The following is a 27,275-nucleotide window of genomic DNA, read 5'->3' on the forward strand; positions in this document are numbered from 1 at the left end:
TATGCCTAATTTTTAGGGACAAATCATACTTTTAGAGAATAGTCAAAAAATACATTTTTTGTTTTGGGCCGTCCTAGTATACACACATTCATATATCGAACGAAATGTGAGCTTTTTGCGCTAAAATGTGTCGATTGCTTTCTAGAAAATCTTAATAAAATGGAGCTTAGTACTTAAAGTATCAAGCGCTGCGTAAAAAATATGATTTTCTGTCTTTTTGTATACCTCGAAATATGTAAAGTTTTTCTCATGAAAGAACCTTGTGAAATATTTAAAAAAGTCAAATAGCAAACATAAGATAAGTGCGCGCAAAAGTTGAAGAAACTAATAAAACTAATGGAGAAATAAATATTTTGAAATTTTTTGCTACTACAACTAATTCAATAAAAAAGAAACGTTAACTAATATTTTCACTTATAAATTAAACTAAACCTTCGTAGTCAAATCCAAAGGCGTTGTTGGGGTCGCCACTTCAGTGGACGACGTGTCGCTGGCAATCTTGGACTCTGTGCTTCCACCAACTCCCAGCCTTACATTAGCGGCGCACTCTAGCGTGGTTGCGGTGGCTAATTTCAGGCGTTTGGCATTTTGCACTTCACTTTCAGCTTGTTTACCTGCAACGGCATGCACTTTACGCTTTACCACATCCAACTTCAGAACGCTTTCCTCACTGTCGCTAGAGTCCAGGCGCTGTGATGCATGGCAATAGCCGTAGTTGTTACTGTTATTGCTGTTGCTATTGTTGTTATAATTATTACTGCTGCTTTCATTATTGTTATTGTTATTTTGCTTATTCTTGCCGATATCAGCGCACGGATTAAACGTAACCTGCTTATCTGCCTCCTCCAAATCCACTTGCAGCAGTTCTTCTTCCGTGTTTTCAGCTGTCAGCGCCAACTTTTCTTGTCGTCTCTCCATAGCATCGCTGAGTTGCGGACGCTGCATTTGTTCGTGTTCCACTACGCATTCCAACTCATTGTCGCTGTCAGTTGCTTGCACTGAGCCCGTAGAGCTGCATTTGCTACTTAGCGAGCTGCTCGCCACCGAACTGCTGGTCTTCATACTCAAGTCGATGGGATTGTCTTGCTGCAGCGCTGTTGGCTTGGCGGTTGGCGCTGCAACTGGCGTTGGTGTGGTGGCGGGTGTGGTGACAGTGGTGGCGTCGGGTTCGCCAATATTAGGCGCACGACTATTCGCTGGCGATCGAGGTGGCGTCATCGATACAACCAACTCCTCCTCGTCATCGTCATCGTCTTCGCTGTGGTCTTTTGCGGTGCGCTCGCTGTCACCACCACCATTGCCACCATTCGAGTGTGTGTTACCAGCAGCAGTGGTTGCACTCTTTGTTGTAGCGCGTCGTACATCGTTTTCTCGCGCGTCGCCGTCCTCGTCATCCTCATTGCTTTGTCGACTGCGTAGTCGTTCACGGCCGCTTTCCGAATTTGGTGTCACCAAAGCCGAGATGGAGTAGTCATGTTTCGGATGTTCGGGCAGCTTTGTTGTCGCCGGTGGCGGACTGTTGCGCTGTGATTTGAGTACTGCGTCTAAGTAAAAACGCTTCGTGAGCTCTTCGGCCGCCTTGCTGCCATTGGGTATGTGATTGTTGTTGAGCGCATCACCACTCTTCGGACTTTGCGCTATGCGATCAGCATCCTTACTAGCGTCCAATTTGTTGCTACTCGCAGCGGCAATTGCTGCTGGTAGCGTCGTCGTGGGTGTTTGTAGTGCGGGTGGGAAACGGTTCGGCGTGGTATTACTTGAATTGAAAAGCTGGTGCATGGCAGCGGCGGCAGCAGCCGCTTGTTGTTGTTGCTCAGCAGAGGTTTTTAGCAAACCTTGATGGTGCGAATAGAGCGCGGGATGATAGCCGGGAAAGAGCAGGTGTGAGTGTGGCAGAAATGTAGGCGGCGGCATAACTGACATAGAGCCGAGTCCGGGGAACGGCAGCGGTAGGAAATGTGGCAAGTCTTTGCGTAGTTGTGGTGGTGGCGGCGGCGGAGCTGGGACGCCACCCGTTTCAGCGGCATGATGTTTCCCACTTATATGTAGTAGCGCATTCGCTCCAGCGTTGCCACGCGTACTCACATCCAGTGAGTTATCCGAATTGTGCGAATCGGGCGAGCTTACCGATGGTGAAGCAGTGGCGGGATGTTTTGCAGCAGCTGCAGCAGCGGCGTACTCCTCGAGCCCCAGCATCAGTAACTCCTCTTTTGTACGTGGCGGATAGAGACCAGGATATGCGCCTGCATGGCCCAGTATACCAAGCGCAGCAGCCGCTGCAGCGCTGGAGGGTGGCCCATGCGGCGACATTCCAAGAGGTGGCGGGGGCTTTTGTCCCGGCATGAGTGGCGGACAACCGTGCTGTGCCGCAGCGGCGGCGGCAGCAGCAGCAGCAGCCTGATGTTGATTATTGTGATGCGCTGCCATGGCTGCGGCTGCCTGTTGTTGTTGCTCTTGCAGTAGGCAATGAATTTTAAACCAATTCGAGCGACGCCCATAACGCGAGCCACTTTTCGACATGCCTACCGTCAAACACTTCGCCAGGCGACACGCTTTGCAAGCGGTGCGATTCTTCTTATTGATGATGCACTCGCCGTTGTTCTTGCAGTCGTTTATGGAGGACAGATTGTTGTAAGAACGTCCGAAAAAGGACTGCAATGAGAATATGAAAATAAGTGAAAGTGTTAGGGTTAGTTTTGAACTGAAATAATTTACTAATTTTATGATGTACTTAATCAAAATATTGATAATTTATTCAAATACTTTGAAAATTTTCGAAATTTTATATTTGGCTTATAACAGGACGGCATTCTTAGAGCAGAAAAGCGATTTTATGATGCTGAAAGTTCTGCGTGAGGAGACGAGAGTCGAATTTTTTTTTTTTTTTTGTAGTGGAATAACATTTCCAAATGTTCGGGATGAAAATTTCTATATATTCTGTCGAGAGGCTTAGAAGTTTATTTCTGGCAGGAAAAATTGTGGTTAGTAATGAATATTACATTGAGTGAATACTAAGGAAAGGTATTTCAGGTTAGGATTTTATTTAGTTTAAGTTAGAATTTTACAAGTTATATGTACATACATTCGGATAGCAAAAGCAAAAAAAAATTTGGTTTTTCTTAATGCCACCTCCAAGGTGAAATATACAAAATTAAAATTAAAATAAAAACCAATGCATAAATTTTCTCTTTTTTATTTTTGTCACAATTTTGTGGACATTTCCAAAGAGAAATTTAAAAAAATACAAAATAGAAATTCAAAAGGCGTAGTTTAAATAAAATCGATCTGTAAACATTTTATACCAAATTTATAAAAAATTGCATTTTTTGCTATGCCAAGTCAATGGTAATTTTCAAACGCGTTGGCGGCAGGGTTATATTAGAACACAAAAAAGAAGAAAATAAAGTAGGTAATACAGTTTTTTGGACATAGAATAAATCTGGGAGCAGAATCAAGAGAGAATTTTTTTTTAACCACCCTAATGTACATATACCGCCCCTGAAACTGTTATAAAAACTCCACATATTGACAATATATACATGTTTTTGGACATAGAACCAGTTTGGGATAGCATCAAGAAATTTTTTTTTTTAACCACCCTAATGTTCGTATACATCCCCTGAAAGTGTTATAAAGACACCACATATGGTCAAGTTTTGACTATTTACTTGTTTATTTCTTGCAAAAATATAATTAATTCTTTTATAAAGTTCTTAATAATCCAAGTTTCAAGCTTTTTAGTCAGAGAAAATGAGAAAAAGAAATAAAAATGTTAAGAAAAAAAATATCGAAAAACAACGAAAAGTTTAAGCAGCTCAAACTTGCAGTTTTTTATCCCAAAATTTAATGAGTTTTAAGCCTGCCTTTTTTATTCTTACGAAAAAATTTTTAAATTTTGATCAAATTTTTTCCAAACTTGGAAATAGTGAGCAACTGTTTTATAAAAAAATAATTGAAAGAAATAAATAAATATATAAATATTAAAAATGTGTGGTTATGTGTTGCCTTCGTAATAATTTCCAGCGGTGCATTTAACAATGGGTAGGCAATGATTTCTGCCAATTACGAGCACAAATGTTTATGTTTGCGATTTACCAACTTCGGAAGCCAACACTACAATTTTTTGACAAATATTTTTGCAGATTATTTTAGTACTCAAATAGCCTATTTAAAATGACTGCCTTCGCTTTTCTTGAGGAAGTGTAAAATTTCCCCTTGAAAAGAGAAGCTGTGCGGTTAAAATGGTCAGAAATGTTCAGAAAAAGGCATAACCCTAACCCAGCCAATAGTTAGGTAAACGCACAACTATGTAGTACGAGTATTTCTCCGCCACATACTACTCAAGATACGTAAGTTGCAAAGAGTATTTATGTATGTTGATAATATTCGGGTATTTGCATCATGAAAATGGCATTATGGTCTTCATTTCTAGCCTTCCTGGCCAAATGAGGATGTGCTAACTGATCGCGATTTAAAGACCTGTTTTTTTAGTGTACGAGTAATCTAGTTGTTCGATTTGCAGTTAAAAATCATCAAAGTGAAATCAATAGTGTTCCGAATATACAAATTCTCAACCAACTGAATTGTGTACAAATGCTCCAATTACCTTCGTAGAAAAAATTGAGTACCCAGAAAAAATGGAAATAAATAATGAACTTGTGAACACACCTTGCTCTCAAAACTTGCCCTTTCCTGCAAATCTACCTCACTCTTCGAAAACTAATTAATGCCAAAACAAAGCTATTGTTGTTTTTGTTGGGTTTTTTCTCTTTTTTCTGCTTCAGTTTTATTGGAGCGCACTAATCTTCTTCACACCTTCAAAATTGACAGCCACGACATTGTCAGCTGTCGAAGTGCCGTTGCAGTGTACAGTGTGAATGTCAAAGTGTGCCAAGTCAGGCAACAAAACAAATACACTGTGACAAATCGCAAAACAAAAAAAAAAAAACAAGAAATGCACAAAAACTCATTAATTGCCAATTGAGACAAAAGCTGCAAGCAAGAAGTAGCAAAAAAACCAAGGCAAAAAAAAGAAAAAAAAAACAAAAAAAAACCGTAAATAAAAGAACCCAAACACAGCGCCAAATGCGCGTTTTCGTCTAGCCCTTCGAGTTGTTCCGCGCGCATATCATCTTCTTCTACTTCTATTATAAGCAAATAATCCACAAGATCACTCATACGCCACCTGCACCCACTTGCGCAGCGACGCTCAACGCGCGGCGTACATTCAATGCCACACGCCTTCCTACTTATGATTGTAGATATGTAGACCTAGGTATGTGTGAGTGTATGTATGTATGGATGTATTTGTGTTTGCATGTTTGTATGTAGTCTTGTATGGAGTATTCTTAGTCGTTTGGTGAATTACTTGTAAATACTGACGTAATTGTGGCGCATTGCATGTCTTTGAGTGCCATCGTTGCTGGCAGAATGCAGAGTTGCAACATACTACATTTGTATACTTAGCGGCACAAACGAAACTGAAAAAGCGCATTTCCGACCTAGTAATCTTGATGCCCAATTAACCTTAAAAGCGACGCTACGACGCTGGTGCCGGGTCGTTGATTCAACTGCAATGCTTGGATTTTTATTATGCACTTCTCGGCTGTTGTTTCGATGAATTCAATTTGATTGTTTTTTCTTTGCACTCTTTAGAATGCTAATGTTGGGTTGATGATTTATAGAATTTGCTAAGGGTTCACTCAAGATTTATCCTCATACACGGATTTATATAGATGTAGGGATTTTTCGTTTTTTAAGCATAATTTTTTTCATATATTTCAAAGACTAGATTTTTTTGGTTTACTCTTAAAAACAATTTCACTCTGTATTCATTACATTCCTATAAGAATTGTTGTATCTACCCAATAAAATGTTAATATCTGTAAACTCTTGCTCTTGAGGTATTGGCACATATCAACTGCAGCATATTTTTATAAAACCAAAGCCTTTAAAAAATAAAACAATATAATTAACAAATAAAATTAAAAAAAAAAAATATAATTTAAATAAGACCATCTAAAACCGCCGTTGGACATCTTTTTTTAAATTTTCGGCTGGGTTTTCATCAAAACCAAACAATGACAAAAGCACTGGGCGGGAATTGATTTTTCGTTTTTCATTTCTGTTGGAATGCAGCGTTTGTTGAATTATATGGTGCCAACTAATACCACGTTCTGTATTCGCAATTAAATTGACTGAAAATTTTGGAAACAATTGGACATTTTTTGACGACTTTATCGAACTCATTGGTCCTTGCTATTATCGTTTGACTATGGTATCATTTTTCAACAAACCCAAAACCAACCCTGGGAATATTGCAGTCAACTAGCCAACCGGAGCCGGTACACCCACAGCGAAGACAGATTGTCATCTTTGCCTACAAGAAGGCGAAAACCTTCGTCGAAAAACTTATTTCTATTGTATTGTAAGCAAGAATTCAGTATGTCAAGAGCACTCAAAAATCTCCTCTACATATTTCTCTTGCCTAACACCGAATTCATAAATAAATACCATTTCATATTTTATCATAAATTACCATTAATTGCAATCAACTTTTTTTTCTTGAACCTGCTTCAAAATGGGTCAAAATAAGTAACAAAAGGAAAAATTCTTTTGTTCACAAACCAGAATAGTTTCAGCGTATATTTTGCTTCTGTAGATAGCTCAATGCATACCAAAACCAATAAAAAAAGATAAGAAATTAAAAAAATACCTAAAATGAATAAAAAATATTGCGCATTTGCCACATACCCCCATAAAAAAGTATGTGAATATATAGGCGACCAGCCAAACCTGGGTTGACCAACCGAAAAAGTAACTTTTGAAATCCCCTTTTTGCTCTGCTCGAGGATTCTTTTTAAAATGTTACAACTATAAATCGATAGAAAATTTAATTTTGGTGACCTACCTGGGAGCTCAAGACGTTAGCAATAATATATTAGAAATATGTTAAATTCACGACCAAAGCCGAAAAAAGGTCTGGCCAGAGCGGGATGCCCAACGGAGTGTTAAAAAAATGTATATCACAGGCACGATATATTTTTACAAATTCAGACTATTTGATAAAACTAACTATATTAAAAAAATGTATTAAGAATATATTAAAAAAAGTTTATCTGCTTGATTTTCTCCATTAAATATGCGGTTTTTTATAAATATAAATATGAAAAAAAGTGTCGCAAAATTAATCATCCAATTTTGTTTTTGAATACTAAGTAATAAAAAAATATATTGAGTGATTCACATCTTTATTTTGACCTCTACGTGACCCATTGATTCTCTGTTTGTATACCCTCAGCCTTCTAGTTCGCAAGTGTCAAATATGACTGACGTAAGACGCCATTTGCAAAAATTATAAATCATCGATAGGGTGACTAATTTTGCGCCACTTTGCAATATGAAAAAATTATAAATATTCGATAGGATGATTATTTTTGCACCACCTTGCAATTTGAAAAATTTATAAATATTCGTTAGGGTGATTATTTTTGTGCCACCATGCAATTTGCAAAAATTATAAATATTCGTTAGGGTGATTAATTTTGCGCCACCTTGCCATTTCCAAACAATTAGAAATCTTTCGATAGGGTGATTAATTTTGTGCCACCTTGCAATTTGCAAAAATTGTAAATATTCGTTAGGGTGATTAATTTTGCGCCACCTTGCCGTGTTCAAAGCTTATAAATCTTCCGATAGGGTGACTAATTTTGAGCCACCTTGCCATCTGCAAAAATTATAAATCTTCGACAGGGTGATTAATTTTGCGCCACCTTAAAATTAGCAAAAACTATAAACATTCGATAGGTTGCTTAATTTTGCGCCAATTTATAGAAATAAAAGTATATTAAAAAAAGTAGCCTTTTACCATCACAAATACTATTTTGTGATGAAATTGAAACTACTTTATAAAACTGTCAAAATAAAAAAAAAATAACCTAACCAATCTTCATGAAGGACGTAAATCTAGGAGTAAAATATAATCACCAAAAAAATATTTTTTTTTCTGATGCCACACTCTATTTTTTTGTTTATTTAATATTTACCCGCACCGCTCACGCTTCACTCAAAATGTCATTAAACCACCATAGAAAAATGCACTATTTTGTAAATTTGATGAAAAATATTTAAAGATCAATAACATTTAATTTTTGCTTTTATTTTTCCTTAAAAAATGTAAAAAAAATTACTTTGTTTGACACAAAAAAAGAGGATTTCAACTAAATTTTATAAGAACCCAGAGCTTGGAGCGCATCTGTGTTTCACACTTTTCTGCCAGAAGAATCGCATAGATGGTTGAGGGCTTCGCTAAATTTGGTGTGTCTACGCTATTGTCACGGTTGCCAACTTCCTTTTGCTAGCGCTGCTGATGCAATGAGTAACTGTTTGTACATATCTGCTTGTTTTAGGCGCCACAATGCAAATAATGCGCTGACTATCCTGTGGCAGTGAGGATGGAAACGATAAGTTTTTGGCTTTGAAGAATGATTTTTTTTTTTGGTTTTTAGAAACAAGGAAAGTAGGTAAATTTGGAAAGTAGGTAGCTTGTGGACCGTGCTTTGCGTGGGATCGACCTCTGGGATGGCCGGCTAGTGCTCCTACGCTAGACTACCGAGCCCAGACAAAAAGACAAGAATATTTATCCCATTTTTGTAATTCTTTTTTTTTGCTAACATTTTTGTACATATCTGCAGGAAAGGGGTCAATAAAAGTAATACATTTCGGGAGAGCTGAGAGTCGTCAAGCTCCATAAACCAAAATAATTATTAAAGGGTAATTAAATGCAAAACATTAGTGTGCGCTAACGAATCTTGCGAGCTTTCAAGTTCTAATAGATAATGCCACAATTGAGTTCCCCCTAAAGCTCAGCTAACACTCCAAAATCTTCAGCTCCTCCACGCTGTCTAAGCTTCTCATTATATGAACCATTTTGCTCTATAAAAAAGCTACCACAAATGAAATTTTTTCTACTACACCTCACCAGCACAATGACAGTATATTTTTATCAACATAAAATATTTTGGAAAAAAGGATTAGCCAAGTATTATTGAAAATTCACAGCTTTTAGAAAAATAATGTATCTTAATGGACCTGAAACCAAAAATAAAACATAGCAATAATACGACAAATATTAAAAACATTTTTCCAAAAACAAAAAAAATCTTTACTGAGCTTCAAATCCTATATCCCGCCCTTGTATTGGCAGTAAGTTTTAAATAAAACCAGCATATTCATTTTTTCAAACGCAACAAAAAAGTCAAATCCAATCGAATTGCAGCCATTGCACAGCACTGGCTCAAAAATTATACTAACCCATAGATTACAAAAAAAAAAAAATTTTTTTTTCAAAAACTTAACCCTGCAAAAAAAGTGCATCCAATGTACCTAGAAAAACTTGCATTCAGCACTCAGTAATGACAGTCAAAGCGGCAATCAACTCTTGACGATGCTGAGGGCGACCTCGCCTGTTGCATACAACAACAACATGTAGTGGTACTTTGTTGCATGTGCCGCTGTTGCTACATCTACACTTTGCTGCGTGTTTTTGGTTTTTGAATTTTTTCTTTTTTATTGTTTGTTGTTGTTTTGCTGTAATTAAGTATTTCCACTAAACTAGTGTTGTTGGCTTTTGCCATTTTTGCTCAGTTGCATTGAATTAAATTGTTTGTTTGCTTAGTTGGCAGTAAAACAACAGCAACAAAGACAAGAAGAAAACAATTTTTGTTGACTGTGGCAATGGTTAATGTTGTAGGTGGCACCTTTACGTATAATGTATGTGTACGTAGCATGCCACAAATCCATCCGACTGCAGCGGTGTGCAAAGGTCGCCGCTGACAGTGATTGTTGGTAAAATGAATCATTGTCAAGTGGATGGGTTGATTTTAGTTTTTTTCTTTAATTTAATTTTTTCATGCAACTTCAAAATTACTGTTTGTATGTGTTGAATGAAATCGTAAGTGGAGTTAATCTTAACAGAAATTAATTATTTTATTTGTAAATTTTTTTGAATTGAAAAACATTGATTTTTTGCCATTTCTGATTAGTTCGGTTACAAAATATTATGTACAAAACCTAACCGTTTTCGAGATACTCGATTTTAAAAATTATTTAATTTTTTTTCTGCTTGTACGCCTACTTTTTTCTTAAATATTAGTCCACTGAACCTGAAGAGAGGAAAACTCTTGAACTCTTTCTACTTTCTTGCCCTGCATTGGCTAGAACCCGAATGAAATGCTTCGCAGCTCTACAATATGAAAGGTTAGAATGTCTCTCGGGGTTAAAACTTCAGAGCATACTTAGATTCGCAAAAGATGCAGGTTTATAAAAAGAAAAGGAAACATGAGGGTCAAGCTCCATCTGGTACCTCTAAGGACCAATAGGACTATATGATGGCTTTCAGCCAGTTAACTTTAGTTAACTGATCGATATTTTTCTGTTTTTAGTTAAAGAGCTTGCGAGATGCTTTGCCATGGCTTGATATTTGGGATTTAAGATTTTTAAGTAAGTTTTTTCTACTTTATATCAAGCCAAAAAAAGATGATTTTGTTGATGACTTTTATTAATTCATATACCCTTTAATTAAAATGGAAAAAAGTGGGCTTTTCAAGTAACATGTAAAAAAAGTGAATATACAAGCATATATAAAAATATTTTAAAAAATTTAAAATTTTTTAAAAGAATTTCTGAAATTAAGTATATCGAAAATAAGTTTTGGACATCATATTATGTAACCAAATTTATCAGAAAGGACCAGATATTAATTTCATTAAGTATCCAAGACACCTTTCCCGGTAACCGTGTATAATTTATGAACCTGCTGAATTTTTCTTCTTCTTCTCATATGAAAACTCGACATCTTTGCAGGGCGCTGGACAAAATTTTCATGCGCATCTGTTTACTAGTTGGAATTGATTTCAGGGATCTTCTACCCCATCTTCGGCATCCCCCTGACTGTTGTTAAAAGGGATTTACATTACTTATTTATCCGAAAAGCGCTGAACAGTCAGAGCTCCATTTCCTCGGAGCTCCAGAGTTCGTGTCTAGAAATCGGCCAAGAAGGTTTAGCAGCAATTTTTTGGAATGCGAAAGAAATATTGTTTATGGATTACTTGCAAGCTCGTAAAACAATAAATTGTGAGTATCATCGTAACTTTTGACCAGATGAAGGAAAAAATTCGTGAAAAAAAGACTCAGTTTGCCAAAGAAAAAAATATTTTTCATCAGAACAATGCACCGTATCACAAAAGCATTTTTATAGTGGCTAAACTCCATGAATAAAAGTTCGAAATGTTGGAGCATCCACCGTATTCAACAGATTCGGCTTCTAGCAACTTTCGTCTGTTTCCAGACCTAAAGACATTAATGCGTGGTAAACGTTTTTCATCAAATGATAAGGTCATGACAGCTTTAGAAGCATTTTTTGCAGACCTTCCAGATTCTCACTTCAGGGATGGAATTCTTAAAGTGTATTTTGCAGACCTTCCAGATTCTCATTTCAGGGATGGAATTCTTAAATTTCAATCTCGTTGGAAAAAATGTATTGATGTTCAGGGAGACTATCTTGAATAATAAAGTGTATTTTAAACTATAAAATTGAGGTTTTCCTATCAAGCTGCTAAGATTATTGAACAGCCTATTACATTGAGTTTTTGGAACTGGTTTCATACAAAAATTTGAATACTTTAAGGGGGAACGCCACTGTGGGGGGTCAAAAAATAATCGATTTTTGGGAATTTTTTTTTGTAAGTAGGAATGGTTATTCGAGGATCGGACAAAAAGCAATTTATTATATATGTATTAAACTGTGTTGATGTTAATTTTTATTAAAAAATATTGAAAATGTATGTTATGTAAAAAACGTAACGCGTTAAAAAAAAATTACGTCATCTGGTGGCAGCGATACAGGAATGAATAATCATGTGAAGTCAAAAAACCAAAAATTTTATTCATCTACACAATTGTGGCTATCGTTGTACGTAGCCGTCTTTTTTTGACAAAATGGTGGTGATTCGAATTTCGATGTGGGTTTTTCCCCATTTTTTTGATTTTCAACAGGCCTAAAAAAATAGTTATTTTCAAAATTTAAAAAATCGGCCAATGCGATAACAAAAATTTTGAAAGAAAGAAAATTAAAATCCGTTCATTAGTTTTCGAGAAATCGTTGGCACCGTATCAAAAAAAGTCGTTTCGAGAAAAACGCGTTTGAAATAAAGCATCGTATCGTAAGCGCTACGGCTGACGGGCGCTCACTTAAGTGCACATAGAACCGGGAATAAAGCGGATTTCGCTTTAAAATTTTTACCACATTTTCTTGAGTAGTTATATGTACTAACAATTTATGCAAAAAAAAAATAGATTTTTCGGAATTTTCACAGTGGCGTTCCCCCTTAAATTTTGACTGTGGTTAAAATTTATTTATTTGAAATATTAATTATTCTAACTCCTACTAAATTACAAATTTTTTCCTAGATGTTGCCCATTTTTTACGAAAATCAGGCGAAACTATTATATGACTCACAACTAAATATACACATCAACGACTGCAGTTATCTGGCTCATAATTTTCCTTTAGAAGATCTCCGCTACTATCTCTGCGGTTTTACTTCTTTTATGTAGGTATTTTAATCACTAATGGGACCAAAACAGCTTCGTCGCTTTTAAAAAGTGAAAATAAAGTAATTAATCTGGCAAAAAAATATAGTTTTCGAAAATGACGAATGAAGGTGGCTAACGTGAAATTTTAAGTAAAATTCCCCGAAAATATTTTTGTGTGGCCAAGCATACTTTAAATGGCTTAAATTAAAGTCATGGGATTTATTCATTTTCGGGTCAAACACACAATTTTTTTTCATATGGAGGACGAACGCAATACTGTAAAAAAAAAAAATTATTAAAAACCAACTGTAATTTTTAGCAATTTCCACCTTGCACTTTGTTATACTATCACAAATTAAAGATTGTCTCTAAAACTGCATATCCGAATTTTTCTAAAAATTCGTTTTGCCTCGGAGTGTACCACTTTTTACCAAGTAGTTGTAAATATTACATTACTTTATTTATTAAAAAAATAGTTCACAGTAATTACGTAATTTTTTCATTAACCAAGTACAGTTAAGAGAACATAAATACATACATATATAGCTTTTTTAAGTGCTTACAACAATAAATCAACAGTTTCAGGTTTATGTACTAATATACAGTTACAGACACAATTTTATTTAGTTAATTTACCATTAAGCGTTCATCATTACCATTTACCCATTTGAGTAAATAAAAATAAAAATATTTGCACTTTTTTGAGCCGCGTCTAAATTAAAAACCCAACTTCACAAATATAAAGGGCGCAAAAAATTAGAACGTAAGTTCCAGCTATTAAAATCAACTCAAAAGTAGCGTGCGAAATGCCTGCTTCTGATAATCAAACGGCTGTGAACGGTTCAAGGTAGTGCTTATTGCAAATTTCCGCAATATACTTCTCATTCAGGTTTAACCATTTTTAATCATTTTCGGTTCGCTTATTAGTTACTCGCCTTCTTTTATTAAGCAACTTAAGGGCTGTAAAATAAAGTTTGAAAATGAATTGGGTGTAGTATTCCAGCAGCTTACTATTGCACATACTGTACATGAATTTGTGTGTACACGTGTGTGCAAAATATTAGTAGCATGATTAATTAAGAAGTTTTAATAAATTTTTTCTTTTGCATTTATTTTGTTTTTTATGTTTTTCTAAAACTATAATAAATTCTAAAATAAAAGCCACATAACTTAAAGCTGTAAAAAATCCATTTCTGTAATATTCTAAAAAATTTAAGAGATTGTTTAAAAACATGTTTTCAATTTTTTACTCAGATACTCTATAACATTTTTGGGCATACAGTTTTATAGGCCCTTCAGTAAGAGTATAACGAAGTGTAAGTTTGAATTCGGTCTAAATTAGCTTAGATTTTTGAAAACTTTTTTCACACTGTGTTGAGAACCTTCTTCAATTTAAAAAAATGGCTCAGACCGCAGCGAAAATGTTATCAAATTTTAACGAACGTTTTGAGCGCTTGAAATTTTTAGTTTACTAAACTTAGTTTCAGTTACTAATATTAAATGGACAACAAAGAGTATTTAAGTCAAAGCTCCAAACTTAATGTAAAATTCACAAAAATTGAAAAGGTTTTAAATTTAAGTGTTCAGGTTTTTAATCAGAATCTTTATAAAACTTCTGGGTATGAAGTTTTATAGCACTTTCAATGTTAGTATGAAGAAGTGTAAGTTTGAGGCCGGTTAAATTTTGCCCATTTTTTTAGCTTCCGCTGTTAAGAAATTCCTTTCATCCATATAAAGAAATGCTCCAAACTTCAGAAAAAAAAGTTGTCAAAAATCAACGAAAATATTGAGCAACTTCAAACTTATTGTTCCTTATACTAATATTAAATGAGTTATAAAAGTGCATTCTTGGAATTTTTCTTGAAACTCCGAATAAAAATTTAGGAATTTTGACTAATTTTGTAAAATTCGTAAAATTTTTGTGAATTTTGGGGTTGTTGTTGTACGGTGATTGCTTTTATAAAAACAAAAAAAAATTAATTTCAACTTTTTATTTCCTTCCGCTTTTATTATTTCAAACACAGGTGTATGTATGCTCGTTTTTCAGTAGCTGTCGTCATGTGCAGTGCTTTGATCTGGCAGCCACTGGCTCCAAAAAAGTTCTCATAATTTTCTGATGTTTTTATTATCATTATTTTATTCTCATTGCTAAATTGGATTTCTGCTAAAAACTACAAACGGAAAGAGTGAGACGTTCAGTTGAGCCTCAGTAAGTGAGTAGGCCGCTACTTTATGAGTTTGTTCTCCTTTGAATATATGCATCGGTGCATATACACCGATTAGCTTCGTTTAATTTTTATTTACTAGAACTTAACTTAAATGAACTAACGGTACGCCTATGTGATTTGTATTTTCCGCAGAGTAAACCAACATTTCATTATTAAGACGCGTATCGCCTGCCTGTTTCATACACCAAAACCAAGTTCGTGGCTTAAGTCTTTTGTACTTCGTACGATGCACCCGTGGTTCGTGGCCAATTGTACGAATATTATGAAATCAAGCAAGAAATCAAGAATAAACAGAGCTGAACTGACTGCAAGAAGTGCCAAATCGGAGCGAATTCACGAAAAATAAGCAAAAAAAAAAATAAAACTAAAACTCTTAGCAACAACAACAATCAGCAGCTAACGACGTAAAAGTCACATAAACTTAAAGCAAAAAAATCTACAAAAACCGCGCAAAAATATTAGCATTCATGCAAAAAAAAGCAACAAGAAAATGGAGAAAAATGTAACTCTCAGCACCACAAAGTACATAATGAGCTCTAAGGCAGCAGCAACAACAATAACAATAGCCAAATAAACACAACATTAATTGTTTTATTTGCACAAATACATTCGCGCACTTGCTTACATATACTCGCATCTGCTGGCATATGTGCATAACATTAGCTAATGATGAAGATGAGTTGAAGGTCGTTCGCAAGTCGCATTAACTAGCCGAAAGCAACAACAACAACAACAATTGTATAATAAAAGCAATCACTAAACAAAGCAGAAGAAAAAACAAAACTCAAAAAGATAAAAAAACGTAACAACAACAACAAGCATATACTTAGTGTACGAACTGCTTGTAAATATCTACGCTGCACGAATTGTCAGTGCAGTAGGTTATACTCCTATGTATGTGTGTGTGTGTGTGTATTATTATGCACTTATACATATATTATTGCTGTTATACAATGGAAAATAAGTTTTTCTTTTTTCAGTTGAAAACGAATACAAATAATGAGCTAAGGCGATGGAAGCACAGAAATACACATAAGTTACACTGAGATTGACAGTCTACTAAACTACTAATAAAATCAAGATAGATGTTGTGGCCTCTTCATATAAAGGGTGTTTTTTAAGATGTAAAAGATTACACATTTTTGCGAGTCTCATTAATTTTCACTAATTTGGTGCACGATGCAAGTTTCCATAGCTACTAGACTTAGTTTATGACTCGCTCCATCAACGACTTCGAAGGGCCACTAAAAGGGCTGCTGGCTTCACGTCATGTGCGCTTGAGAGATTGTGAGATCATATTCTGGTTATGGTCCTTAAACCGGCAAAACCTGAAAATCAAATATCCTCTTACAGACCAATCAGCTTATTGACAATATTCTCCAAAATATTCGAAAGACTATTTTTGCGCAGAGTATTTCCAATACTGAAAGAAAATAAGGTCATACCCGAACATCAATTTGGTTTTCGCCGATACCATGGTACACCTGAACAATGTCACCGTGTTGTTAATTTCATAACCGACTCCTTTGAACGAAGGGAATATTGTTCAGCCGTATTTTTGGATGTACAAAAGGCATTCGACAAAGTATGGCATCAAGGCCTGTTATATAAATTAAAAAAAATACTTCCTGCACCATTTTATCTAACACTAAAGTCTTACCTCACCGAAAGATCATTTTACGTTAAGGTAAATGAAGAAATAACTGATATTAGATACATAAAAGCTGGAGTACCACAGGGTAGCGTACTCGGTCCTATACTTTATACGATTTTTACATCTGACATACCCGAAACCGAAAATGTCCTAATGGCTACATACGCTGATGACACCGCTATACTAGCTTCAAGTCCGTCCCCAATTGATGCAACCAATCTAGTTCAGATAGAACTAAACGAGATACAGACGTGGCTGGACCGATGGAAATTAAAAGTTAACACAAGCAAATCTGTGCATGTTTTGTTTTCATTGAGACGGAAAGAATGCCCTTCACTCTATCTAAATGGTAATTTAATTCCCAAACATGATACGGTCAAATACCTTGGCATACATTTGGACAAACGGCTAACCTGGAAATGCCATATTCAAGCAAAAACAACCCAGTTAAAGATAAAAACAAACAAACTTTACTGGCTACTAGGACCAAAATCAACACTTAATCTAAATAACAAAATATTAATATATAAGGCTATACTAAAGCCAGTATGGACCTACGCAGTACAACTGTGGGGAACTGCTTGCAATTCTAACATAGAAATTCTGCAAAGATATCAGTCAAAAACTTTAAGACTTATCACAAGTGCACCCTGGTTCGTCACAAATAAAGCCATACATACTGATCTAGAAATTTCCTTTATAAAAGATGAAATTAAAAAAATTACCACAAAATATTTACAGAAATTAAGTTATCACGATAACCTGCTAGCAATTACATTACTTGATGAAACTAATGAAATTAATAGACTTAAAAGACATCATGTATTAGACATTCCATTCAGAACCTAATAGATAAATCTAATATTAAAATGTATTAAAATCTAACACATAAGTCTGAATATAAGTGTACATTAATCGTAGAATACATATATATTATTATTGACCTCAATGGAGCTCAATAATATAAGTCAAATTGTTAATAGTTAGATAATTTGCTTATTATTTTAAAAATAGATTGCAAATAAACGAAAGTTAAAAAAAAAAAAAAAAAAAAAAAAAATATTCTGGTTAATTTCTGGAAATTTTCTAATAATTTAAGATAAACAAGATGCTGATCTGGCATTTAATAGTTTTTATAGCGGACTGCCAATAATTTTTAACCCATTTTTTATTTTAATTCAAAATTTCATGAATTTTATTGAAATTCTACCAAATCCCATTTGCTATCATCCTACTTATTATTATTACATTGAAATGCTTCAAACTAGAAGAAATATTGGAATTAGTTAAAAACACCTATAGTGGTATTGGACCTTATTTACTGGGTTGCCCATAATCGATGGACCCATGTGTTTTTTTTTTAAATCAAAGAAAAATACAATTTTTTTGATGTTGACGATAATAATAATTTTATTTTGTTCAAGTAGATTTGTTGACATTACTTTTTGAATATGATATTTCTCAAATGGCCGCCTTCAGCCTATACGGCTTATTGTGCCCGTTTTGTAGCATTTTCCATAGTTTTAGCTAACATTTCGGCTGGAATAGCGGCTATTTTCTCGCGGATGTTGTTCTTGAGCTCTTCTATGGTCTTTGGGTTATTAAATATAAACCTTTGATTTTTAATATACCCACAAGAAGAAGGCAGGTGGCGTTAAATCGGGCGAACGCGGTGGCCAGTCAAAATCGCCATTTTTCGGCACCAAACGACGAGGAAACAATTTCTTCAAAAAATCGATTGTGGTGCGAGCTGTGTGTGGTGGAGCGCCGTCTTGTTGAAACCAGCACTGCCTCATACGCTTTCGACGAATAATTGACATCACAATTTTCGTTTTTTCTTCTTCTTCTTCTTTTCACAATTGACTTCTTTTGTTGAATTCAAATTTCAACAATTTGGGAGCGCTCACGAGCCGTGCACTGTTCCATGGTAAAAATCTGCTTGGACTGAAGTTTCCAACGCGGCATGTCATTAAGCGATTTGACGTCTCTGTCCAAAAGATACAGGGTTGCCAGATGGGTCGGTCGAATATGGGCAACCGTGTATAAAGTATGCATATAGATCATATATACATATATATATATATTGTATATTCCCGTAGTTACTAGGCGAAGCTAAGGCCCTCAATAAAAAAGCTAAAGTTATATTTATTTAAAGTTAAGAATTTTATATGCCGCCAGGTGCAACCTGCTTGTAGCGCTTCTACTACTCGCTTCTAGTGTTGGATGGCCTACCACATCTGCGACAGCCTTGCTAGGGCTACTTTTGTGATATCTCCAAGTGGTTTTCACAGTGTGTGACGGATCCATTTCCACGGATTTCAAGTTGCACGGTTATCTGCTTCGTTAGAGCCCAGAGGTCAGTGTTAGTAATGGTATCTGGCCAGAAAACTCGCAGAATTTTGCACAAAATAAATACCTGGATTGCTTGTATATCACGCATTGTTGTGTTCCATGTCTCACATGAGAATTTGATGCGCAATGTATAGCCACTCCTTGACAAGCTCATTCACTACAAAAAGTTGATGCCCCCTGTTTCATTCGCCAACAAGGCTCTGTCGACCGAGTAAAAGGCGATATAACCTAATCATGGGCAAGAAGGTAATGCCACGGAATGCCAAACGGTTCTCAAGGCCTTGAATAGCTTCACATTCAAGTCAAAAGTCCTAATAGACAACAAACTGCCCAAATCAGGTCTCATTGACATGAGGGACACGAAGGAACGAGAACGCAGACTTTCATGCAAAAAAAGGGACAGAAGGGTTATTTATTGGACCAACCCCATACTTCGGCTTTAACAAAAATAATATAAAACAGGAAACCAAAAAATTAATGCAAACTAAAATCAGTGAGCACTGGAACGGCACAAGCGGCCGTAATCACTCCAAAAAGTTTTTGAACTTTAATGCCAACAGAGAAAAATCTGCTCTAAGCCTAGATAAAAAGGGCCACAGATTACTCTGTGGAGCACTTACAAGTCACTTTGCCTGTAATAAACACTTTAACACAGTAGAATTACCTACACCACTAGATCATGCAGGTTCTGCTGTGATGAAGAGGAGTCTATGGAACAGTTAATTACCAACTGTGAGACACAGAATCCTAGGTTCATACCTACTAGAGGAGGAATACCTACAATTGCTCCTTCCTAAGAAGCTGGTTCGATTGCTCGGTACACTAAATAATTATAATTAAGTAATTAGGAACACACAGTGCATAAACACCTAATCCAACTCGTACAACCATTGCCATATCTTATACTTACTCCATTATACAACTTTTCTTGCAACAGTTCTAAATAATATAAAAAAATATTAGATTACATATTGGAATGAAAGTTTACACCCGTTTTCGAAAATTATGATTTATAGCCATATAGGAAATATAGAAAAATGGAAAGGCAATATGGAAAAATATATCCACTCTCCAAAGATTGATTTTTCTTATGCATTAAATGATTCTCTATAGAAAGCTAATTTTTAACTCACCTTACAACCCTCGCATGTAAATGCACCAAAATGAAAACCTGCCGCCGGTTCGCCACAGACCTTGCAGGTCTGGTTCATCTGAAAGAAAAAAGTAATCGTTATAAAAGTACAACATAAATAAAAAAAGAAGAGAAATAAGCAAGTTGCAGCCCCAGATTTCATGACTATAATGAACTTGCGATGAGCCTTCAGTTGCATAATAAAACCATTAGCTAGCAAAATAATAGGTCAATAAAGTATATAGAGGAATTGAGTGAAAAACACAGGAGAAAAAAATTAAAAAAAAAGTAAAAATACTGAAAATAATATATATATGAATAGACTACAGTGAAAATAAATAGGAAAACAAAGTAGCTCATACAAAAAAGTTTTGAAACCTAAAAAGAAAAATATATAACTTCAGCCTATATTAAACAATTGCAAACCACGCCACATAAGCATAGAGCACACCCATCCCACACCTAAAAAGTAAACATTTCAATAAAGCAATAAATCCCACAAGTGCAAATAAAAGTAAATAAAATTTCAATTAAAAGCAACAAATGCAAAGTAAATCGAGATTGAAATCTGAGCGTGCTGCAAACTGAATCACCACGCGAAAATTCACACGCATGTTTGTGGGTAATAATCGAGTGCGCGTCGCCGTTGTTGTTGGTCCTTGCCAACCCAGCTTTTATTGAGCATGCTTGTTTTTATTGTTGCTGTACTGATTGCGCTTGCACAATAACGCATGTTTGGCCAAAAGTCATAATCGCAAGTGAACGGCGTCCAGCAATAGGAGTCTAGAATGGAAGCGCGCTGGTCGACTGCCGACTGCCAAGTGCCGTGTGCCGAGTTCTACTGCCTGCAATACATATCATAAAATTCATATCAAATGCTTAGCAAGCACACAGAAAAGTAAGTGCATAGGCAACTAGGCATCCGCATGCGCAGCACTCGAATGTAGATGGAGTTCACTGATGAAATCTCGAAAGTAACATATGAAAAATTGCCCCTGAAGCGGCGCTGAATAGATTAGAAGAGCAGCGCGTAGAACAGCGAAGCGACAAAGTTTATTGCCTACATACAGTTGTGTGTATATATGGGAATGTACGTGTATGTAGAGCTAAGTGAGTGGCAACAAATGCCATACAAATGCGCCCGTACACACATACATCCATACATGACTACATACATCCGTACATAGCTAATGTTTATGTTTTTATTTGCTTGCACTCTGTTAGTTCAATTGCAATCATCAGGCACTGAGTTACTTTCTCATTCATTCGCCGATGCGCCAACCAGAGCATTTACATTTGCCAGTCACCTTTGAATCTTGCGAGTCACCATAGAAATCTTCATTGCATGTTAACTTTTACATTTGTTCATTTCGTTTGACTTTTTGCTGCTTATTTGTATTTATATCAATAAAAAATATTTGTTGATTTCGTTTTATTTTATTTGCTCTCTGTTTTGTGTATGTTCACATTGAATTTATTGCAATGCAAATATTTATCAACAAATTGCAATCGGACAAGGCCAAGGACTCGTGTTACGTCGCTGCTGCTGCTGCTGCTGGGAAGTAAAACCATTTATGTTCCGGGTACAGTGAGGCAAAAGTTCAGATAGTGGAGAAAATTTTGACACATTGCACTGCTTATTATGAATCTTTAAGTCTCTATTTCTTTAAAAATCTTTTCAAGTAGTTCCAGTGTGAATAAAATAAAGTCTTGTGAACAAGTTTTTTTTTCGAATTTTAAAATAACTGCTGAACTCGATTTTCAAAGTCATGCAGCTGTCATGATTACATAGATAGACTTTATACATATATATATACGGAAGGATAGAGATAGACTAGAATTGAGCTGATATTTTAGTTCTGTAAATAGCTAAGGGCAAAGCCTGAAGAATTTAATGATTCGGCAACTATACGGGTCAACTTTTGGTCAACTCAAAAAGACAAGAAAACTAAATAAATTTAATCCTTTTTAAAATCAAGGAGTGTTCTTATTAAAAAATTAAGACATTTCTGTCGAATTTACTTGACGAAATTCTTGCTGAACGCCGCTCTGTTTAAGGGGACAGATACCTGTAAATGGCCATATTTTCCCAGATTTTTATTAAAATTTTTTAAAATGAAGAAGTCAATATATTTTTTTTTTAATTGGCATACAGTTTATTTAAACATTAAAATAATATAAACAACTTTTTTATTTTAATCATTTAAAATGGCGGGTGTACACTCAATTCTTCCAAGAAGGTCGCAGCGGGGCTTATCAATCGGCGGGCATCGTAACATCGGCGTCAGTGACCTGAATACAAAAATTCTAAAAATTTTTTGTTTATTAAGGTTATATTTTTTATATGAATTAAACAAAAATGAAAAAAAATCGCGGAATAAAATACTTCAAAAAAAAAGAAATTAATTTTGGGGTGAGTTTTCCTACTATTTTTGCTTCGAAAAAATTATTTTTTCGAAAAATTGTCGAATTGTAAATTCACATAGAAAGTAATATCATAAAAAAGACGTGTGCAAAATTTCACGGAGATCGATCAATAACTTTTGGAGTTATCGAATACGCCAATTCGAAAAATATAGGTTTGAGAAAAATTAGTCTAAAGTTTGATTACAGGAAAATTCAACCTCTCCCAGCACTCGAACGCAAAAAATAGAGTCTTCACGGTTGACGATCTATAATATAATAAATACTTAAATTTACGTTCTAAAAGTTTTTTGACATATTCTTAAAGGATTATGTTAACATTTTATTAGAAAAATATTTTTTTTCTAAATTTTATAGGTATCTGCCCCTTAATACGTTGGACTGAGAGAAATAATTCGTAATTCGCTCAGAAAATCTAAAGAACTAACTGGAAAATATAGATGAAGATATCAAAGTTCAAGGTAAAGAAGAATTTCTGGACGAGTTTGTGTTTTCCATCTTTGCTCATCCTTTTGAAAATATTCGCTAGATTGATCAATTAGCTCGTGGCTGTCAGTTAAGATTCAAGTCTTATATTCAGTTACAGAAATCCTCAATTTGTCGCAGTTAAAGCGAAGATATTTTGAAAGAAGTTTAGTGTTTTTAGAATCAAATAAGTTCAATAATGTCCAATGCCCAATTCAGGTAAAGAATAAGAGTTACGAATTATACAAATTTGTATCAATAAACTAAAAAGCTCACGGCACCCACGCCAATGTTGACAGTTAAATATGATTTTGAAACTGGAAAAAGCTTCGTTTATTTAGGAATCATCATTAGCACCGACAATAAGGTCAGCAGTGAAATCCAACCAATAATTACTCTTACCATCGAGTACTGCCTTAGACTAAGTAGACAATTGAATAGTAAAGTCGTCTTTCGACGAACACAGCTAACACTCTAAAACACTCTCATCATACCCGTCTTTTCGTATGGCGCAGAAGCATGGGCGATGACAGCATTCCATGAAGCGTCCCTTGGGGTGTTTGAGAGAAAGTTTCTGCGAAAGATTTTGACACCTTTGAGAGCTGACGGCAACGAATACTGTAGGTGATGGAATACAGAGCTCTACGAACTTTAGGACGATATATACATAGTGTAGCAAGTAAAGAAACCCTTGGGTACGCAGGGTAGATGCTATCGGCAATGAAAGTATTCGATGAAGAAGAGAAAAACCTACTCTGCGTTGGAAAGGTCACATAAAAAAGGGACTTGGTTTCGCTTGGTGAGCCCAACTGGTGCCGGTGAGCACGAGAGAGACACGACTGATGCATTTTATTAAACTCGGCCAAAATCGCCAATGTAATATAATACTTTGGAAATAATCAAACCACTCGATGGTTAACACGAAGTTAGATGAAAAATTATGCTCATAAATCTAATTAACAAGTAATGGTAGTCCTCATGGGATACCAGCTGGAACCCGTTATTTATTTTACTTATTTATTTGAAGTCTACAGTTTCACAGAAGCTTACAGACTAAGTACATCAAATCGGATATAATTTTTCTGCCAGCAATTCCGTGTAAATTAATCAGTTTGCAGGGAAATATATAATGGAATTGGCAAGCCCACCTTCGTTTGAGGCAAGGCGAATTTAAAAGAGTTATTTTCAGCTTATTCTATCATTCTAGACCAAGAATTTTAATATTGATTCCAGGTTATAGTGGCGTATTCCAATGCGCGCCTAACATTATAAAGAAATTTTTTGTTGAAGGGTTTTAAATTCAAAACTGTTCCAATTTAGTTTTAATATTCGTTTATTATTTTAATCATAAATTGCAAATGAAATGTATGAAAAAAAAAAATTGCCTACAAAATCAGAAAGGTAATACTGAGCGACCGTCATAGCCGAATGGGTTGGTGCCTGACTACCATTTGGAATTCACAGAGTGAACGTAGGTTCGAATCTCGGTGAAACACCAAAATTAAGAAAAACATTTTTCTAATAGCGGTCGCCCCTCGGCAGTCAATGGCAAACCTCCGAGTGTATTTCTGCCATGAAAAAGCTCCTCATAAAATATCTGCCGTTCGGAGTCGGCGTGAAACTGTGAGGGACCTACAGGGACCATTTGTGGAACAACATCAAGACTCACACCACAAATAGGAGGAGGAGCTCGGCCAAACACCCAAACAGGGTGTACGCGCCAATTATATATATATATAATACTGATGACTGTGGCAGTACCGCCTACCTATAATACTTAGTTTGAACTGGGAAGTCAAATTTGATTAGCAAAATTAGCTGTAATAAATTATCTTACAACTATGCTCAGAATTGGACCAACGCTAGTAGGCTGCTGCACTTTCGTGGGTCACTGTAGTTTATGAATGGGAGAGTGAGGCCTTTATCTGCTTCATCAGATCCCTGGTACTATTAAGTAGTACGAGTAGTAGGTGGCGCAAAATGAATCGGAAAGCTTATAATTTTTCTGATCTAGGCTGCTGCAGTAGTGGAGTGCGTAAAGATCAAAATAAATACTTTTTTTTTTATTTAGTAAAAAAGATAATCAAAAGCAAAACTGGATGATTAATTTTGCGTCACCTTGCTTATGTAATGAAATTGCCTTGTAATTCCAAGAACTTTTCGCTACTTGACTCTTCTTGCAGTTAAGGCATTAAGGGGGGAGCCCGGTTTAGATCGATCAAAAAATCGATTTTTTTTTTGTTTGAATAATTCGTTACTGTAACTACTCAAGAATATGTGGTAAAAACTTTAGAGTTAAATTCGTATTATTCCCGATGCTATGAGTACTGAAGTGACTGCCCGTCGGTTAGGCCCTGTAGCGTTTACGATACGATGCTTTATTTCAAACGCGTTTTTCTCGAAACGAGTTTTCTTCAACTGGTGGGCATTCTAGCTTAAAAAGTTATCGACCAATCGTTCCAACATTTTTCGGGATTTTTATTAAATTTTATTCAATTCTAAATTACATGAACCTAATTCTGGGATTATATTATTATTTAAAATATGGTTTTTTAAGCAAAATAGATGAAAAAATATGGTATAAAAAACTACTTCGTGTTCAAGCGCCTCAAAGCATGCAATTTTTAATACTCTTTTACCACAATTAGATTTATATTCTTAGGAAATATGTTGTTAATAAAAAAAATTGCTGTTGATTTCAGAGAAAAATTGCAACTTCAGGAATTCCCACCAGCAAGATACTCGGATGGCGATCGTCCATGGACAGCACTCTCTAATGCCACTATCTCCCGCGGAAATAGCTTCAAAAAAATTTAAAAGTGTACCTAAAAATATAAATAAAATATCCTCTAAACTTAAAAAATTTCTGATAATTCCTTCTTTGTTCAAAAAATTCTCGAAAAACACCGAAATTTTGGCTTCCTAAACCGGCTTCCCCCATTAATGTAATTTTTTATAAGAGAGCGATTCAACGGCATGTGATCCAATTACTTTGGATATTGTCAACAATTCTTATAAAGATTGATTTATTTGTCAACTTGAGTATAAGTGGAAGAAAGTGGACAATTAATTAATATTGAAAATGTTTGATATGGCTTTCTTTAAAGTAAAATATATCCACTCCTCCTGATTTGCTGCACGTATTTGAATATAACTAGGAAAGTTATAGCAATCCCATTAGGAAACTTGAAGAAATTACTGAGCATAGCCTCTGTTATTAATAAAAAACAAAAATTAGAAAAAAATCTGTAATGAGTAAGTTTTAAAAATTTCAAAAAAAAAAAATAAAAATAAATAATGTGCCAAAAAATTTTAACAAACAAATAATTTGCCAAAAAATGTTAGCAAAAAAAAAAAATTTAAGTGCATTTTATCCTAAAAACTACCTTCCTTTTTTTTATTGTAAATGTTAAAATGAGTCGAAGATATTTCACTTTAAAAAACTCTAGGCTAAAATTTTTGAATGTTTCATAAATCTGAAAATAATGAAATTTAAAAAAAAAAATTTCAGTTTACTTCTTATTATATAATATGATATTAAATCCTACAAATGCACCAATTTTTCAAAGAATTGGCAACCAGGCCCAAAATAGTTGGATAACTTGAAATGCAATCGCCCATTAACTAATCCTCTCCCTAGTATTGCACTACTTCATTTTGTCTCGTGCGCTTAATTGTTACCTCTCCAATATTGTGGTTTACAATTCTATGCCCTCTCCGAATGGCAGATGATTTTTTATGAGAAGCTCTCTCATGATATCAGCACACTTAGGCTGAGCAGAGGGAAACGCTGTTGGACTTAGTCAGGAAATATTCAGTAAAATTATTTAATTGCCACTCGCTTGTTTGTGTAAGTAATTAATGTAATCGGTGTTGTAAAGAAATAAATGTTGTTGTTGCAATTGGTGCGCTAAATTAGCATTTGTATGAAATCATCCAAATAACCGCGATTTTCAAATTGTGTTTTTGCTAATAATAATTGATGTACTAAAAATTGTGAAGCAAAAATTTTAATAGCCATTGATTGCGCTATACGCTCGCATTGATTGCTGCATTCCGCTGGTGCAACATTCTTCAGCTATGACAGTGGGAATTGGTCTTTACGTGGTGCGATAGTGTAACAGAGTTACGACCGCAGAGGAAATTGCCCGATACAAAAAGATTCATTTTCGATGCAGGAAAGTGCATAAAACTTTTGTTTTTCAAAAATGATTTTTAGGCAATTGGAAATGAAAGCAAGTGACTTGTAAACACGAAAATTTTTTTGAGCTGTGAGAACTGAGCTTTACGGGCATAGTTTTTGGTTGGGTTTACCTATGACTGCTATGGCTTGTATAGCGCTGTACTAAGAGAAGTGTACAGATACAGAACAATAAATTTAATAAATAATTACATAAATTTTCTACCGAAATAAACACGGCATACC

General features: G+C 35.1%; 1 protein-coding gene across 1 annotated transcript; it reads right to left on the reverse strand.

Annotated features, from left to right (window-relative positions):
* Nucleotides 1-403: 403 nt before the first annotated feature.
* LOC129241438 (knirps-related protein) lies at nucleotides 404-20,039 on the reverse strand. Its single transcript, XM_054877739.1, has 2 exons — nucleotides 19,962-20,039; nucleotides 404-2,652 (listed from the first exon to the last, which is right to left on the reverse strand). The coding sequence occupies exons 1-2, from the start codon at nucleotides 20,037-20,039 to the stop codon at nucleotides 427-429; spliced, it is 2,304 nt and encodes a 767-aa protein (XP_054733714.1). The 3' UTR covers nucleotides 404-426.
* Nucleotides 20,040-27,275: the final 7,236 nt, after the last annotated feature.

The sequence above is a fragment of the Anastrepha obliqua genome, chromosome 3, assembly GCF_027943255.1.
Source record: "Anastrepha obliqua isolate idAnaObli1 chromosome 3, idAnaObli1_1.0, whole genome shotgun sequence".
NCBI classification, from domain to species: Eukaryota; Metazoa; Arthropoda; class Insecta; order Diptera; family Tephritidae; genus Anastrepha; species Anastrepha obliqua.

Bases quoted from the DNA above. Each gene is read 5' to 3' on its own strand.
- LOC129241438 (XM_054877739.1), bottom strand. From the start codon at position 20,039: ATGAACCAGACCTGCAAGGTCTGTGGCGAACCGGCGGCAGGTTTTCAT. The intron at 2,653-19,961 runs GTGAGTTAAAAA...TTCTCATTGCAG, and splicing joins TTACATGCGAGGGTTGTAAG to TCCTTTTTCGGACGTTCTTA.